Below are 19,513 nucleotides of genomic sequence, written 5' to 3'. Positions count from 1 at the left end.
AAGTATGAAACCTTAAATATATCACATCTCGATGTCATATACCAAGTAAGGGATAGTTATAGAAAATACAAAATGGGGGAAATTACGATAAAATCACTAACACTTTCTGGTCTTTTGTTAAGTTCGTTACATCACATTATTTTAAAACAAAAGCTCAGATCGTCTACAGCGTGCGTTGTGGAGAAATCAATAGATGGCGCTGAACAGAATCGCTGCCTAACTACGACTACGTGTTGACAACATTCATGGACGGTAGAAAAAAGGAATGGGACAAAGTGTCTACGTGAATTGTGAGATGATAGGCACAGTCCTTCTAACTTATCTGACCCGGTAGACATAAGTAACATTACAAGGCTAGCGGATATAAGCTGCCTTGTAATTTTCCTTCTATGTAATATCCTATGTAAAACATGTGTTTTTACATATCTTTTTGACAAAATTAACCGCGTAGCACTTCTCAGCAAGACAGATAAATTAGTAGCACTATATTTAGACCGTCAAAGCGTCAATGACAACCATAGACATCAACTTTGACAGATTGATGTAGCGATTGAAAAAAAGACAAGAAGTTTTTTGAATTCCTACAAATCGTGATCGCTTTAAATTAATATTGTGATTTTACATATTTGTGTTACATTTACATTATGTACGACAATCGATTTCCTGTCGTACATACAAAATGAAAATACATACAAACTAGCGGTACAAAAACTAAAAAATCTACACCACACTATTGCGTAATTATTGCTGAGTTACGACGATCTACGAAATGAAAATTGAATTATTACAATGCCCAAAGACATATATAAAATTTATAATAATTTCTATTGATTCTAGACTTGGAAGATTCAAACCAACAAAATCTAGATCGGCAATCGGTTAACCATTAATTTTTTCTTACTTTAGTTCTTGTTTTTTCCATTTGTTTTTAAAAACTCCATTAAAATATAAATTTATAATCTGACAGAATTCATTTTGTAAATGAATCAAGATATTAATTTTTTATGTAACAAAATAATTTGTAACATAAAATTTCAACGTTACAAATATGCAATTTTCATTTCAAAGATCGTCACAGTATTACAAAGATCTACTAAACAAAAATGACAACATCAATTACATGTAGAGACAAACACGAAATTCGTATTTCACACATTATAAACATTTATTAAAGAGACGGTGAATGTCAACTGCCGTGACAATTGTTACTATCTCTTACATTCTCTTTGAAAATGATAGAGACAAAAATACATATGCAATAAATCTCACGGCAGTCGACACAGGCACTGTAATGACAAATTACAATCGATTTCTATTGAAATGACAAACTATATACAATTTACTGACAATGTCTATGGTTTTTATTCTAGCGTACTCCGTCTGCGGATTTAAAAAGTTAAGTTGTCTATGATTTCCTATGGCAAATTTCATAGGGATCCATTCAGCGGTTTGGAAGATATCTTCTTAAAAACATATATCCAAACACATAACCAGTCGCATTTATATTATTAATGGGATATATTAGAACAGTAACTATTTCCAGGATTTGAAGTAGACTGTATATTTTCCAGATTTATATCTACGTCAATGGTAAATTATATCAAGATTGGTTCAGCAGTTTATGCCACAAACTTCAACAAACATTTAAACTTTCACATTTATAATATTAGTAAGATTTCAATGTTTAAAATGAGCCTGTGACAGAGTTATAAAGGTACATAATTTCTCATTTCAATTGAACTCGATTATAAAAGACGCCATTAAAATGTGACACATATTTTATACATCTCAAAAAATATGCTCATTTTCGTGTACAAAAACAAGGTTTTTTCTCTTCCCTACGCGTTATGGGTCTACTACAAAAACATCGAAAGTTCTAGCATCATTCTAAAACAAAAGAAACACTACTAGATTAAAAAAAACTTAAAAACACCGAGAAAATTTGTCACATTGTAACATACCCATTTCATCGAACGACGTTAAAAAATCATATATTAACAGCACTTATTCATAGCAAAACACCAGTGCTGTGTTCTTAAAATTAGAGAGATCATACTCTCTCATTAGAGTTCTCTTTCTCACTATTTTCTTTTAATAATGGATAGGAAGAAATGTTTTTGGAACTGAAAATATTCTAATTCTGTCCACGTCGATTAAAGTCGGTAACGCATTTGCTAATGCGAATATTTGAGTTACTTCGTAATTTAAATGGAAGTTTGCTCGTTTGTGCCATTAAAATTTTTTTTTCATAGGATTATTCCTTCAGAGGAAATTTCCAACACATTGTCGAGTTGGATGAAATGGGTTTATTATTTTGTGACGGAATCTAATTTGTAACACGAATACTATAGTCTAGTGTTTCATGGCCCTGAATATTATATCAAATTAATTCAATTGTTTTTGAATTTCCAATATTTCAATTACATTATATTTTGTCTTATATGTGTTCATTAAAATTTGTAACGTTTATTTGAAAAAGTTGTATGATTGCATGAGATTGAATGTTGAACATCTTTTGTTTTACAGCATTTCTGTTGGTCTTATTAATTGTTTAATATAAATCAGTCAGTAAATAAATGTTGTTACAATTTTGATATCACTGTAACTTTACCATAGTTATAAACTGACTTTACTCAGTATTCAAGTTTGTGCTTTAAATGTTTTGATTAGAGTTGAATATTCAAGGCCATAAAACTAAATTTAGAATCACTCTTAGAGGATTATTCGCTAAGTCTGAACAATTGGTGTTATATATTAAATCGGTTAGACATTATGTACTTAGAGAGACGCTACAAAAGGAAACAACTAAACATCTTTGGCACGCGATGTCCTACAAATGGTACATTCAAAACGCTTTAGATATATATATTAATTCTGTTAACCCAAGAAATTATATTCTAGATTAATGCATCTTGATTTGCGAATTTTATCTCTGTAACAAAAGAGCTTATTAGTTGCTCCAGTATTTATTAAAAAAATGAAATAAACAGAGCTGTAACTTCAATGATATATCAACACCTGTATTATTTTATAGTAAAGATAGTTGAGAGTTTGTGCTATTACAAATACAGGAATTTTTGTAATATTGTTAATCCTAAAAATTTTTTAGCTCAATAAAAAACGCACCCAATAATAAGTTTAGGAGATAAAAGTGTTTTAAATATACCGTTTGGAGCACTCTACGATATCTATATGTAAAAAGTTTTTAAAAGGAATTTTTCAAAAGTTCGAAAAATCTTTTTTTTCATCAATAAGGCATTTTCATTGGAATCATGTCTAGATAGAAAATTACAATCCGCCCTCACAACAATCCTATACACATTATAATAAGGATTTAAATATAATATTGGTGTTATTTGGGAGCTTAAAATTAAATGATATCTTTGATACATATATGGACAAAAATTAAAAAAAAACAACACATAAGATGAAAAAAAATAAATCCACTCAAAAATTCAATAGCCTACCTATCTAAAAAGACATATGTAATAATGTTTTGCACAATAATTTCTTGTATATATAGTATATATAATTTTAATATTTCTTGCACTTTACCTAGCTAAAATGTTAAAGACCATTATGCAATGGTCGTCCTTATCGTCTTAGCCGAGCATTACAGCTTAAGACAGCAAAGCTGGTATCATCTTATATCTAAATTTTAACCATATGTATAGATGAAGGAAGATCAGCTTTGGGTGAAGGCAATGCATACCGAAACGCGGACTAAAATATCCGGTTTTAAGACAATCGTTTGATTACCAATCGACATAAGACAATCGTTTGAATATTACCAAACGACATAAGACGATCGTTTGAATTACCAAACGGTATTAGACATTCTGATTTGTAACATTGAAGCTAAAGTGCTTCTGTTCGCGAATCATAGAGTTTACTTCTCTAAATCATTGTCTAATTCTTCTGCTGCCCACCCGTGGCTGTTTGCTGTTATCATCTAAATGGGTATATATTTAACTTATTGTATCCTATTTCAAGCGATTATAGGCGTTACAATTATAATCTTCCTAATATCTAGCATTATATGTCGACTATAATAACTATATTTGTCTATCTAAAACTCCATCAATATTTTTGTGATATTCCTCAATTCTGGGGGAGGTCGAACCTCGTAATGCATGTTTTTATTTATTCACATAATAATTAGCTATGTAACTTCGACATTTCAGCAAGGGACCACAATCAAATGTTCATTCGATATTTTTTTATTATGTGAATAAAATTAAAATCAAGCGATCCTTCGCGATTGACTGGGTGATGAAAATTGACTTATCAATTCGTTCCTTAGCTGAAATCATGTTTTATAATGAATTATTACATATTTGTTACATATAAATATCCTTAATAATAATTTCTAGCGATATGTCTCACAAGTTTTTCATCTACATGCCTCAAAATAAATAAGTCGCTAAAGAGAAATGAATTTATCTACGACAGACAAACAGATAATTTATATTTTTAAATATAACGTATAAAATACATCGTTTACAAAATATCATATAGAGCAATAGAGACGAACGCGGTCAGATGCGTTGTCATTAAAAAGTTTCAAAAAAGACGGTCGAGAGCGACTCCATTACACTTACATTACAACATGTAACGTTTTCATTAGCCACGTTCTAAATAAACAGCAATCGACCAACAGCACACCATTTGTGCAACCTTCGACAACGTTACAATCCACTTAAAAAAAACAATGTTACATTCCATTAAAAATAAACTTGAAGTGTCACATTCAATAGAAGACGACATTGAATGTAACATTAAAAATAAAATTCAACATTGAAAAGTGTAACATTCGTTACAATGTAACATCGAAAATACATCAAACTGAATAAATTTGTAACAAAATAAGAAGAAACACACGCACACATACTCATTCGTATTTCGACTAGCTACAGTAAAAGATTAAATGCTCCTTAGTGTCTATGCAATAAATATTTTTTCTTTTCACTTATACAATAAATAAATCTAATATTTCTCTACGTTTCGGTATTTTATTTTCACGAAGAATTTTTATTTTTTAAGTGTTCTTTAACATTTAGACACAACCATTTTTTTTAATATAACAGTTAGTTAATAAGTGATTCATGATTTTCTATTTTTTTAAATATCTTACGGTTTTGAATTTGGCATTGTCTTTCGGAACAAAAAAAGTAACAAAAAAATAGATAGAGAGAAACTAAAAAAATGACTAGAATCGTTCTTTGTATAGCGTTATTTACTTGTATGTAATCTTTAAATATTTTTAATTCCTATTCATTTACACTCGTACCTAGCAATCTCTTCGGATATAAAATTGTCTTATAAAACATCTCACTCGCCGAAACCTGCGCTCGCTAACGTCACCTACTAAACATGTCTCCAAAAATCTACAATTTTCCCACTAAACCTTAGTCTAACTCTTGTGCTAACAGATGATTTTGGTTCCTTATCACCTTTCCGTTTCTTTCTCCAATATTTCTTTCCCACTTTATTTTCAATCCTCGTAACCAATATCAGCATTTGCTAATCTTAACTTAATCTTATATGAATAATCTTAAATCGAACTATATATTTTCTAAAAGTTATTTTTTTTTGGTAATTATAATAGCATTTCAATGCTCTTCAAGCGGTTGAAATAAATGTTTCAAATAAATGACTCACATTTTACTTTTTGTAAAGAGTTTTGACCGACTGGTCAACTTGGTTATTTCTCTCCGCTCAGTATCCAAAACCCGCTTGCCCAAAGATTTGTACCTTTACCAAAAATAATTATAAAAACAAAACTATTAAAACGAACTAAACATTATCGATTGAATTCACTATTTCAACCAAAAAATAATATTCAAATTATAAAACAACGTTACAATTTTTAATGATTTGAAATTTCAACTTAAATTTTAATGATTATTTCATTAAAATGTATCTCTATAATGTAAATTACTGACTAACTTCGTTATTATTCCACTACGATATTACATTGATTAAAATAAAAAAAATCACATTAAAAGACTAGAACAGAAATACTACAGTAATTGGCAATAGCCAGAAGAAGGCATTGAAGAATGAAATTGGATCAAGAAGTCGGTACAGAAGAATAGAAAGGTTGGTACAGAAGAGGTACAGAGTAGATCAGGACATGAAGGGCTTCAAATCCAGTCCTTGTGGAGGCAGCAGCAGGCGGGCTCGGGCGGCGGCCGCTGCCCTCACACCAGCAGGCTCGGGGCCAGCCACTCGTCCTCGCCGATCTGCGTTACAAAAAAATACTAAAGTAACACTAGTACGAAGGTGATTTGTCACTTGATAAATCGAGACAGACGCGACATACTATGAGCACTGTACATACAAGTGTTACGTTAAACTTTTAGTTCAGTTCTTGGTGCAAGTATATTTTATCTTTCTATCAAGACCATTATAGTAGACCTTACAAATAAACGCGGTATAAAGTTTAACTTAGGAATAAACAATGTAAGCCAATATTAGTACAATTTTTTCCTATACTCTGTTTATTCCTAAGTTTAACTTTACACCGCATTTATTTGTAGGACTGTTAGAATGTGTGCACACCTGAAATTAAACTATCGCTCAACTGTTTAGTTGCGCTTTGATTTCTATAAGATTATATGGAGGTGAACTCTACTCGATGTTTAGTTGTGCAACTAAACAGTTGAATTGGCTACAAAACAACTATAAACAATCGCACAAAGCTTGTGCGATAGTTTAGTCAAAGGTGTGAGGCCGCTCTTAGTGTAAGGCGTAAAGCTTGTAGAGGTATACTCACTGGTTGCACCTGGAAGTGCTGCACCGGGTAGTGGAGGACTTGCGGCGGCTGCGACATGGCAGCCACGCCGCCCACGCCGCCTACACCGCCCACTCCGCCCACGCCGCCCACGCCACCGCCCAGAGCCCACGGCAGCTGCACGCCGCCCATTCTGTAACATACGACAAGACAATTATTAAAGCGTTAGCATAAACACTAAGCTATCTAGATCTTGATTTAGTCTAGGGAAGGGGGCAACTATCATAAATATGCTTATATTCGAAATTTTCGAATCTGTTTAACATTTATCGACTCTCTGGGGGGACAGCTTACTCCCCCTCGCCTCATTCTTCTGGTGTCGATGTAACTGTGTACAATAACCGATAAGATTCAGGAAGTAAGGAGTAGTTACTAAACATTTTAATGTTCCTGAAATGTAAAAAAACTTACCCCATGTACTGCTGCTGATATCCTGCAAACTGCCCGGCGTAGGAGTATCCCTGCACGCCCTGCACCCCCTGCACCCCTTGCACGCCCTGCAGGAAACCTCCGAGCTGTTGGGGGTACGTGTTGTACCAGTATGAAGCGGGGGGCACACCGCCGGCTGCGTACGCGCCGAACGGACTGTACGCTGTACCTCCCAGCTGTAACATGTATTACATTAAATTATGTAACATTAGCTGTTGCTTGACAACTGTCTATGTGAAATTTTAATCTAAAATCCATGTTACTCAGCGATAACGTAGCTTTTTAATGGTGAAAGAATTTTTGAAATCGGTCCATTATTTTTTGAGTTATGTACATACAAAAATACAAACCTTCCCTCTTTATGATATTAGTACAGAATTATATACATACGAGTAGATTAACTATTGTTGGAATGTAACTTGGCATTTCATGTTTTTTACGTGTGAATTGATGAAGTTACTGTAAAGTAGATTACGCTTGTCACATTTCATAGTAAAACTACGTTTTGTTGGATTTAAATATTGGTAACAACGAATCAAACAATGGTACCCAGATTTATTACTAAATACTTTGCGGGCGCACACCTTTGACTAAAATATCGCACAACTGTTGTGCGATTGTTGATAATTTCGTAGCTATCAACTGTTTAGTTGCACAATTAAAAATCGAGTAGTGTGCGCACCTCAAAGCCCATAGGAATGTAAGCGCGACTAAACAGTTTTGAGATGGTTTTGTCAAAGATGTGCGCCTGGTCTTATAATTAATTCCGTCACAGTTGTAATAAAACCTTTTATTCTTGTATATTAATTAAATTAAAACACCTTCTGTACAAGTTTACATAATTATGTATTCTCTTTAGTAAAGATTCAGCTCGGTTTCCATTAGACGAATTTGCATTTGAAAGACAGTTCGTCAAGAAATTTACATTTAATGTCTACAGGAATAAATTGTTTGTGTAACATTTTAAAAATCTTACTAACATTATTACTACGAGTTTAAAGAGAGAAGAATGGATAGTCTTGTGTAGTACACGTACGATGTACTAAAAAGTAATGTTACTCGGCACTGTACTAAAAGTAACGTTACCGAACGGCTTCTGTTAATCGGACATTTAGTACTTTTAGCACACTACACGATATCGGTGTTCGCCTTTGTCAAAAGTGGATAAAATTATTCATAACTAAATTTATTTTCGCTAAAAACATATGTTTGACCCTGCTTAAAATTTGATGTGAAGTAATATATAACCCTCGTTATATTCTATTCATGTAGTGTGTTTTCACAAATCTGAAGTACTAAAGGTACTAAAAGTGTGTACTACTACGTTTTCCCAATTGTACTAGAACGGTGCGAACTTGCAGATGTCCGATTAAGCCCAAGACTAAGAATGGATGTTTATTAGAAGATATACGAGTACAATGCCCAAAGATTCAAATATATTGAGTAGGCATAGTTGACACTGTACTTGAAATATTTTTCACATATCACTACTAACGCCATCTATCGATAGATCCTCCTATTTAAATTGCCAATAGATGTCATTGAACATTATTCCATTTAGTTTCTTTTATAACGTGCATGTCAATACAAGACGGCACTAAACTTGACAACTAATATAGTACCTTTCAGAGAAAATACCTGTGAAAAAGTTTTTCACTGTCTCGTCTATGTTACTTAAATATTGATCTGATTGAATTTTGACATCTTACTTATATTATAAATGCAAAAGTTTAGATGGATATTTGTTAGAGATTGTAGCCTAAACGGCTAAAGAGATCTCCATGAAATTTAGCAGACATGTAGAGGATAGTGTGGAAGAACACATAATTGGTTTTTTTTTTTGGAATTTTGAAAGCTAGTAAAATTGAATGTGAAAGAACACTGTTGTTTTAATCACGACGAAGTCGCAGCTAAAATCTGGTTTCTTGCATTTAATTGTTCCATAAAGAATCTTCTAGAATGACTTGAAAGCACCAACTACTACGTAGTTTGAATGTAGATAACGAGAGAGCTGCAAAGAAGTGTCTAACCTCTACATCTCAGAGTAAGCAGTGGTAATTTACCTGTCCTTGTGCTTGTGCATTGTTAGGGTCTCCAGATTCCTTGCCCCAGGAGCACTTGACGAGCTGACCGTTCACATCAGTGTTGTGGACAGCGACTATAGCGTGAGTGGCGCTCTCTTTAGTTGAGAATCTGAAAGAATATTCAACACACATTTGTATTATTGAACTGAGGTCTATTAGGTTTCTACCAATCGGGTCTTTTTCTCATTCTTAGAGCGCACACTTTTGTCTAAACTATTGTTCAATCTATGTGTGATTGTCAATTGTTTTGCAGCCAACTGTTTAGTTACACAACTAAAAATGGAGTAGTGTGCCCACCACCATGTAAACTTATGGGCATTAAAGACTAAACAGTTGTGCGATAGCTTAGTCAAGGTGTGCGTGCTATAATAAAGTAGGACACAAACCACACACAAAGACAAGAATATATTGATTTTTAAATGAAAATGAATACTACCGTACTGACAGTGCGCAAAGAGAGTTGGTCTTTGATTTCTTTGCCTACCCTTAGGTTACGTGAATCTCACCTGATGAAAGCATATCCTTTATCTTTGAAGACGCGGATCTCTTGTATAGTGCCGAATGGCTGGAATGTCTTCTGCATGAGGTCTTCTGTGAGCCCGGTGGTGAGACCGCCGCAGTAGACCGTGCAGTTGGTCGGCGAGCTCTGGTTGTACACTTCGTCGAAGGTCAGCGGCTTCGAGTTCACTGGAAGAGATGATCGTTAATAAGATACATTGGTTCTAGTAGACGGAAATTTGGTAGTAGACCTCTTATGGTCTACTCAGTAGACGGAAATCTAAGTAAGTTTTTTTTAATGTCTTCACTAAAATATGAGAAATTTCTTATATTTAATATTATCTATATTGCTTAAGCTCGATTAACTATTAGCGATTAATATTGTGATTGTAAGGTCAAGCACGAAAATTTTCGAGAAAGTAACTTTTTCAAATAAAAGTATTACTTTAACGGCCCTTTGCAAATGCAAGTATTAACGTAATGAATACTTTTTTTGCAAATCTTCGTGCTAAGTCCTATGGTTTATACAAACTCAAACATCTAATACTAGCATAAGCCGGCGACTTCGTCCGCGTGGAAATAAAATAAATCAAAGTGTATAGCGTGTATAGTGTGTATAAGTGTGTGTGGCCTATGTGTTCTTCGAGACTATCCTCTACATCTATACCATATTTCATTGAAATCCATTCAGTCGTTGACGCTACAAACTCTAACAAACATCCATCTATCTAAACTTTCGCATTTAATATTAGTATGATTACAGTATTAATAAAACCTTAAGGGGATTATATCTTATTTTCATAATAATAGTATTTTTAAGCTAAAAAATATTAACATAAAATAAGTATTTAGAATGTTTATAAATTCACACAGTTTTAATAATAGCAAAGTCCCGTAGGATATCTATATTAAATTTTTATAAAAACCTCCTTTCACTACACTTAACCGACCTTTATGAAAGGTAACTCTCCCTCGCAAATTGAATTCCTCTGGTCCCGAGGGCAGGGGAGGGGAAGGGAAGGGATTTGAGGATGTTTTTCGCCAGGTAACAGGGCTATGTGGAATTTGAAAAGTTTAAAATCATATTAGAAGTGGAAGAAATATATTTCCTACACACATAGAACTAAGGTTCCATTTCCAAACTAAATTATAGCTGGCTTATGCTCGGTTGCTGAAGTTCACTTATGGGCGGTTTCCCAAGTCTTTTAAACCATTTCATAGTGCTCATGGTTCGGTGAATTCATAAAATGAGGTTCAGAAGTACGTAACTTCACGTTTACCCCGTTAAACCTTAATTTTAACTAACTAAATAAATTACCATAGTTTGGTTAACAGCTAACATAACTGGGAAATAGAGATTTATAAGTGTTAGGTTGAATTAATATTTAACATAGTAAAACTCAAGTTAACGTAATTCGGAAAGAAGAAGAAAAAGTAACAAACGGGGATTGCAAACAGACAGACAGATAGACAAAAATTGTTTAAATGCGATGTTCGTTATCAGCAACGCAAATACATCATCTTCCCGAAATCAGGAATTTTTCTTTTGATGTTACAGACAGACACTCCAATTTTATTACATACTAGCTGTTCCCGTGCGGCTTCATCCGCATGAAATTATGAAAATTCTATTTTATTCTTTACATTTGTTAAATTAACAATTGCAAATGTCAAAATGACATGACATGACAAACCTAAGCAATCTTGCTTCCTTGATGTTGGCAGTATCTTATGGTCTCTTTCCCTCATTGGAGTTTTTATCCAAATCCTCAGTTTAATGACGTGAAAATATAGCTTAAAGCGTGATGTAAGTGCAGGGCATATAATTAACAAAAAAAAACATTCAAAAATATGCTATAATTGTTAATATCTTAGGCAACAAAGAAGTGTGTGTTTACGCTTTATTATAATAGTATAGATATAGACAATTTAATACGTTTCTAATTTAATGTAAATCACATTTTCTATATCGAAAAAGGTTTAGAAAAAAAATATTATTCTTTACGTAAGAGGTATAAAAAATTAATTATAAATTTCCCATCAAGTGCATGCTCGTTAATCCGTTAATTACAGCGAATTAAATCCTAGCTAATTAACAACGCTTCGGAGAGAAGTGTGCTTACCCCGCTCTACTAATAAGCGTACTCTGTTCCAAATAAAATAGTAAGAACGTGCGTGTAAACTAAACTATCGCACAACCTAGTCTTGCTTTTTTGTGACTGAATGGCCCCTGTTTGCCTTTACAGATTCACCGGGCTTGAGGTGGCCAAACGCATGGCGCTTAGCCTGAACCTCGTTTATGAGTAACTAAGCTCGAAGGACCCTCAGGAACCTCGGCACGAGCCGTTACTTCGTTATTATTACCGGATTGAAAGTCTTGCTTTGATTCCTATGACCTTATATGGAGGTGTGCAAACTCGATTGTTAGTTGTGTGAACATTTGAAGCTGCGAAACAATTGACTATCGCACAGTTGTGAGGTTGTTTTATCAAAGGTCTACGTTTGCTCGAAATCTTCGTAAATAAATATAATCTTTTACGTTTTTTTTTTGGAAATCTTAATTATGTTATACTAGACGCCCGCGACTCCGTCCGCGTATAATTAAAAAAAGCAAAAGTGAGTAACCTATGTGTTCTTCTAAACTATCCTCTACATCTATGCCAAATATCGTAGAGATTCGTTCAGCCGTTTAGGCTACAACTCTAACAAACATCCATCCACCCATCTAAACTTTCGCATTTATAATATTAGTTAGGTAAACTACTGAAGGAACTCGATTATTGTCATAAATGTAGAGGATAGTCTGGAAGAATACATAGACTACGTTTTTTTAATGACAGACATATGTGAAAAACATTACCTAACAGAAGCCTATTGTCAAATTAACTATAATTACAGGGATGTAAGGGGTGTTGAGAAGGTGGTTTGAGGTGGTTAGGTGTGTACGGGGTGGTTAGGGGATGTAATCGTAGGCAATAGCGAAGGTAGTCCGCAGCGGATATTACCCATTGCGGAATTATACAGAGCTGTTACAACGCCTTAAACGGATATTTTGTATGTTTTCCGGATATTATTGTAACCGGATATTAAGTATGGTTTCGGATATTATTAGAGCTTGAATTTGTATGTATATTTTAATGTAATATTCTGTATTTAAGTTTATTTACAGTACAAGAAAAGATGTTTTGAAATGTGTTTATTTTTTGACAACTTTGTTATGTACAGTTTTAATGTGAATTGGGAAACAAATAATTTGTGTTAATTATAAAGAGAAATGGGAAATAATTCCTATTATTATTATTTTGGGTGACACACTAGCAGCTAGTTAGCTGATGCGTGTGTGTTGTATAGCTCGGAGATTTTAAGATTGTCTAACCTATTTTTAAAAGCATTGACTGTTGGAGCCGCCACTACAGTATCGGGAAGCCTGTTCCATGCCATGACTACTCTGTTAGGCAGAAAATGCTTGAATGAGTTCCTTTTTGCTGTTGTTATTGTAATAGTAAAAATTAATTAGCTGCTATGTAAACTCACATAAATAAATCTTATTATTAAATGTGAAAACCTAAATGAATTTTTGTTATAGTTTGTAGCCTAAACTGCTGAACTGATTTCGATGAATTTTGGTATAGTCTGTAAGAACACATACGCTACTCGCTTTCGTGTTTTTTAATAACACGCGGACGGAGTTGCGGGCGAAAGCTAGTAACATTTATATGTAGGATAAGGAGGTTATAAAGAGGTTAAATATGTTTCTTTTTAATATGTTTTCTTTTTAATTGATTTCGAGTTTTATACTTTGACGTTCGTTTAAAATTAGTTTTAAGTTGAGAGTCAGAAAAAAAAAGAGGAACGACGATGTAATAAGATGTGTTTTTTGTAAAATGGTGTAAATATTAAAAACAGCGATAGTTAACGAGTTTATTTTTATTTGATCGAGCCACAACCCCACAAAATCTCGTCCGGGATATTACCAATCACCAAAAAGGAGTACGACGACAACGACGAATTTTTTTTTTAAGAAGATTAAAATGACGATGATTGAGGGCTTTGGGAATCCGTTTTTGGCAATAGATTCGTTACCACGATTTACTGGAGACGATGTTACCTATACTGCATCCAGGTGGGCACAAGATATTGAAGATAATGCGCAAATCTTTGCGTGGAACCCACAGCAAAAATTAATAATAGCCCGGCGCTGTTTGTCCGGCACCGCAGAACTATGGGCGAAGACGGAGAAAACTTTCGGCACATACGAGGAATTAAAAGCAGCTGTACTTAAAGAATTCCCAGAATCTGTAAATTGTAAAGAAATGCATGAGATGATGAGTGGAAGGAAAAAACGACCGAACGAGACGTATTATCAATATATGTTGATAATGAAAGAGTTGGGGAAGAGGGCCAAATTCCCAGATTATGTGTCTATACAATATATAATAGATGGAATAGATGATTACGAGGCAAACAAAATTTTACTCTACGGTGTAACGACGTATCCAGTTTTAAAAGAGAAATTGAACCTGTACGAAACCTTTAAACAGAAACAGAAGCAGGAGTTTGAAATGCGTCAAAATTCAGTGAGGCCAAGAGCAGTGGAATCTGATTTTAGAAAAACGCTAAGATGTTATAAGTGTGGTGAGGCGGGGCATTTATCAAATTCATGCACACAAGGAGTGAAATGTTTCAAATGTAATAGTTTTGGTCACATTGGTAAAGATTGTCAGATGGCGGCGATGAAGACACAAGCTCACGGCGCAGGCGCGAGCGGTAGCAGAAATGACAGGAAGTGTCATCCGGATCGGTCAATGTTCGTTCACGGAGAGTGTGACAATGACAGCAATCAACGTCACGAATGTCAACAGGTATTAAATGTAAACAATAATAGTCCGATGGCGAATAAAAGTGTAAAGCAGGTAAAAATAGGTGATTTTACAACAAATTGTTTGATTGACACGGGTAGCGATTTAAATTTAATTTCATTTGAGTTATTTTCTAATAAATTGATGAGTGCTTATCCAAAGAAAATGAGGACGAAGGAATAAGAATGCATAAGGAGGACATATTGCAGGTAGCCGTGGATTATGGCTTAGAAATAAGTCAAAAGATGGTGAAAGACGAAAGTCCGACAGGTGATACAATGGAAAATGTTGATGTGTTAGGTAAGACCCTACGTTTTGTTGACAGCGAATTACAAGCACAAGAAGACGATGATGCGTTGCAAGTTATAGGAGAAATTTTGAAACAAAATGATTACGATGATTATATTAAGAAGAATGAGCTTATTTATAAAGGTGTAGATGAAGCAAAAGTTGTACCCGAACTCATGAAGCATGAAATTATTATGAGGACTCATGGTGTGAGGCACTCCGTAAAAAAGGAAATAAAGGACATTGTAGAGAAAGAATATTTTATCAGGAAATTGGACAGTAAAATCGGAGAAGTAATTTTAATGTGTGTACCGTGTTTATTGGCTTGCAGGAAAGCTGGGAAGAAGGAAGGCCTGTTGTATCCAATAAATAAAGGAGAAAAACCATTAGATACGTTACATTGCGACCATTTAGGGCCTTTAGATAAAACCAAGAAAATGTATAATTATATCCTAAGTATAATTGATGGATATACCAAATTTGTCTGGATTTATCCTGTGAAGACTGTGACGGCAAAGGAAACTGTAGAGAAGTTGAGGTTACATCAGAGAGATTTTGGAAATCCACGGAGAATTATAACAGATCGAGGAACAGCGTTTACTGGGAATGATTTTCAAGAGTATTGCCAGAATGAAGAAATAGAACATATCAAGATCACGACTGGGATACCCCGAGGAAATGGGCAAGTAGAAAGGATGAATCGTATTATTATTTCCACATTAACAAAGATGTGTATTGAAGAACCCTGTCAGTGGTATAAACATGTTAGCAAACTTCAAAGGGTCATAAACAGTACATATCAACGTTCTATCAATACATCACCATTTGAATTGCTGACGGGAGTGAAATTAAGAATGCGAGAAGATATGGAGATACTGGAATTTTTGGAAGAAGAAAGCAAGATTGAGTTTATACAAAAAAGAGATGAATTAAGGAAAGAAGCTAAAGCACAAATATTGAAAATACAAGAAGAAAATAGGAAATGTTACAATAAGAAACGGAAGGAAGGGGAACGTTACCAGCAGGGAGAAATTGTAGCGATACAAAGGACGCAATTTGGAAATGCCCTAAAATTAAAACCAAAATTTTTTGGACCATATCGCATTATTAAAGAATTGGGAAGAGATAGGTATGAGGTGGAGAAAATAGATCGAAGTAAGGAGGGGCCTATTAAAACTACAACAGCTGTAGATTATATGAAAAGATGGCCTTAATTTGATTATTCCTTAGTAGTAAAGATTTTGTTTAGTTTAGTTTTGTTATTTTGTGTAATTTTAAGTTTGATTTATGATTAGTCTGAGGGCAGACTAAAGCAGGATGGCCGAGCTGTAGGATAAGGAGGTTATAAAGAGGTTAAATATGTTTCTTTTTAATATGTTTTCTTTTTAATTGATTTCGAATTTTATACTTTGACGTTCGTTTAAAATTAGTTTTAAGTTGAGAGTCAGAAAAAAAAAGAGGAACGACGATGTAATAAGATGTGTTTTTTGTAAAATGGTGTAAATATTAAAAACAGCGATAGTTAACGAGTTTATTTTTATTTGATCGAGCCACAACCCCACATATATATGTGAGAGAGATGTTTCTGTAGATGTTTTTTCACTGAAAACACTTTAAAATTTATTTATTAAGAGTATTTTAAAAACAATTTGATATTTTGTAATTTCTATGTCTAATATAATAAAGAGGAAAGATTTTTATTTTTTAATTTTTGTATGTAATTGTTCACGTAAAAATTAGGGGGCCGATTTCAATAATTCTTTCATCATTAGAAAGGTAATTTATCTGTGAGTAACATAGACTATACAGCTAACGTTTTGTTATATTTTTTTAATTTCAACGGTCGAAGTCGCGAGCAACAGCTAGTAAGTAATAAAATAAAAACATTGAATGTTGTATTTATCATCTCTGTATAATTAAATCTTTGATGTAATTCGCCCTCAAAACGACCTCCGTTCAACATCAAAGGGCGACCGCCGACAATTAAAATTAAAAACAATGTTATTTTATCAGATAATGAGAACAAAGCGTACATTTTAATGGGAAAATTGTACGCCCGAAGCGAAAAAATATTAATATATTATTTTTCAATTAAACTTTGAATAACATTAAGAGAATTCGAGAGTTACTCGTGGGGAGAAAATCACTGACCTCTGTTAATGGACAGGCTATAAACTGTGGTATTTTGTGTCTATTATATTTGCTGTTGGTCAAGGTCTATAATTCTAGAACTAATGGTAGAAATAGACGTCATTAACATAATAACTCCAAAAATCAAACAAAAATATGGGACCACCTGCAAGCATTACCTTTCGGATAAAAAAAGAATTATCAAAATCGGTCTACTAGCGGCGGAGTTATGCCGTAACCGTACCGCCGCGCCGTGCCGTACAGTTATGCCGAAGAGCAGCACATACTGTGCCGACCCTCTATAAGGGATAAGGGCAAGTGGATGACGATATTGTGCGATAGTTTAGTCAAACAGCGATAGACAGACAGCGTGAAGCGATTTTATTTTATATCTTATTTCTTACTAATATTATAAATGCGAAAGTTTAGATGGATGGATGGATGTTTGTTAGCGTTTGTAGCCTAAACGGCTGAACGGATCTCCATGAAATTTGGCAAAGGTTTAGAGCACAGTCTGGAAGAACACATAGTCTACTTTTTATCCCGGGAATAGTTACGGTTCCCGTGGGATTCATTAATTTAGTTTTTTAATGTTTACTCGATCATTCTGCAACGGTTCAACATATCTTATTAAAATTTGGCACAGATATAAAACAAAGTCTGGAGTACACATGAGATAAACGTCATCCCAGATAAATGTCCGGTTCCCGAGGGATACGTAGCTTTTTGTAATTTATATAGTTCGTATGTTTTCTAATACCACGCGGACGAAGTCGCGAGCAACGGCTCGTTATGCAATATATGGAGTTTATCTCATATGAAATTCACAAGGAATCGGCAACATCAAAGTGAATTCTAGCTGAACAAACACGGCCTACGGGGTATATGTTATTCAAACTTAACATAAGTATATTTACTTAGGTTATATTTCGCTTTATCGATCAAAGAAACCAAAGAGTTTTCTAAGTTAAAAAAAAACATACACACTAATTGAGTACCTCCTTTTGGGAATTCGATCAAAAATGAACGTCTTATATATTTTTTTATTTGGACATCTGGGCTCAATTTTGAGGTTATATTTATTTTCTTTCTAAATGAACATATCAATTTACCAATTTGTTTTAATCTCAAGCATGTTGTGGATATTTAGAGCGGGCGCAAGCCTTTAAATAAACAATCGCACAACTGTACGATTGTCGATTGTTTCTCAGCTTCAACTGTTTAGTTGCACAACTAATAATCGAGTAGTGTACCTCCATATAAGCTCATAGAAATCAAAGCGAGACGAAACAGTTGTGCGATAGTTCAGTCAAAAGTGTGCGCACGCTCTAAAACTACATGAGGGTTTATACAGTTTTTTAATTAAAGTGATTCATAAGGGAGGTTTATTACTAGTTTATTACTAGCTTACGCACGCGACTCTCCGCGTGTAATTAAAAACAATAATGAGTAGCCTATGTGTTCTTCCAGACTATCCTCTACATCTATACCAAATTTCATCGAAATCCGTTCAGTCGTTTAGGCTACAAACTCTAACAAACATCCATCAAAACTTTCACATCTAACTAATATTATAAATGCGAAAGTTTAGATGGATGGATGGATGAATGGATGTTTGTTAGAGTTTGTAGCCTAAACGGCTGAACGGGTCTGAATGAAATTTGGCATAGATGTAGAGCAGAGTATGGAAGAACACATAAGTTACTTATTTTTGTTTTTTTAATACCACGCGGACGGAGCCGCGAGCGAAAGCTAGTTTATAATATTAGTAAGTATGATGGATCAAATCACTTCAATCGTGTTTGCATTCGTATCAAGATGCATTGAACAAGCTATTGGTATTTCCTATACAATTTGAAGTTACCCAGCAAAGCGTAACGCATCGTCCAAATTGCAATTAAGATTGGATTAATCTTGAGGAAATGGATTGGAACGTTCTGATATTGCTTTATACGGTACAGTCGAGTGCATTGTCAGTGTTGAAACTTAATCTATCGTTTGATGTTGGTTCGATAATTCAAGAAATGCGTTTCCGAACTACATAACTTGAGTTTTACTCTGTTGAATGGTCAATCTAACACTAAAGAGACGCTAGGTAAATACATATATATCTACACTTCTATACTAATATTATAAAGAGGAAAGATTTGTATATCTGGATTTTTGTATTTTTGTATATATTGAAATAACTCAAAAAGTACTGGTCCGATTTTAAAAATTCTTTCACCGTTAGAAAGGTAATTTATCTGTGAGTAACATAGGCTATATATATTAATTTCACGCGGGCGAAGTCGCGAGCAACAGCTAGTAGTTAATAACATTGTAGTGTCTGTAATGTCAAAAAATAAAATTCAAAAGAAAAAAATTAGATTTCGGGAAGATGATGTTTTTGCGTTGCTGATAACGAAAATCGTATTTTAAAAATATGT

General features: G+C 33.9%; 1 protein-coding gene across 1 annotated transcript in view; it reads right to left on the bottom strand.

Annotated features, from left to right (window-relative positions):
• Window positions 1–5,013: 5,013 nt before the first annotated feature.
• LOC106101055 (oligouridylate-binding protein 1) overlaps window positions 5,014–19,513 on the bottom strand; it is a 40,108-nt gene continuing 25,608 nt past the window's right edge. The window contains exons 5-9 of the mRNA XM_013280188.1: window positions 9,816–9,996; window positions 9,289–9,418; window positions 7,208–7,401; window positions 6,779–6,929; window positions 5,014–6,245 (exon numbers count right to left, since the gene is read on the bottom strand). Coding sequence (XP_013135642.1) covers window positions 6,204–6,245; window positions 6,779–6,929; window positions 7,208–7,401; window positions 9,289–9,418; window positions 9,816–9,996 — 698 coding nt within the window. The 3' untranslated portion in view covers window positions 5,014–6,203. The remainder of the gene's footprint in view (window positions 6,246–6,778; window positions 6,930–7,207; window positions 7,402–9,288; window positions 9,419–9,815; window positions 9,997–19,513) is intronic.

Source organism: Papilio polytes, unplaced genomic scaffold, assembly GCF_000836215.1.
Source record: "Papilio polytes unplaced genomic scaffold, Ppol_1.0 DF824493.1, whole genome shotgun sequence".
Taxonomy (NCBI): Eukaryota; Metazoa; Arthropoda; class Insecta; order Lepidoptera; family Papilionidae; genus Papilio; species Papilio polytes.
Note: the sequence above shows the minus strand (reverse complement) of the source record. Positions and strands in the feature narration are given on the sequence as shown.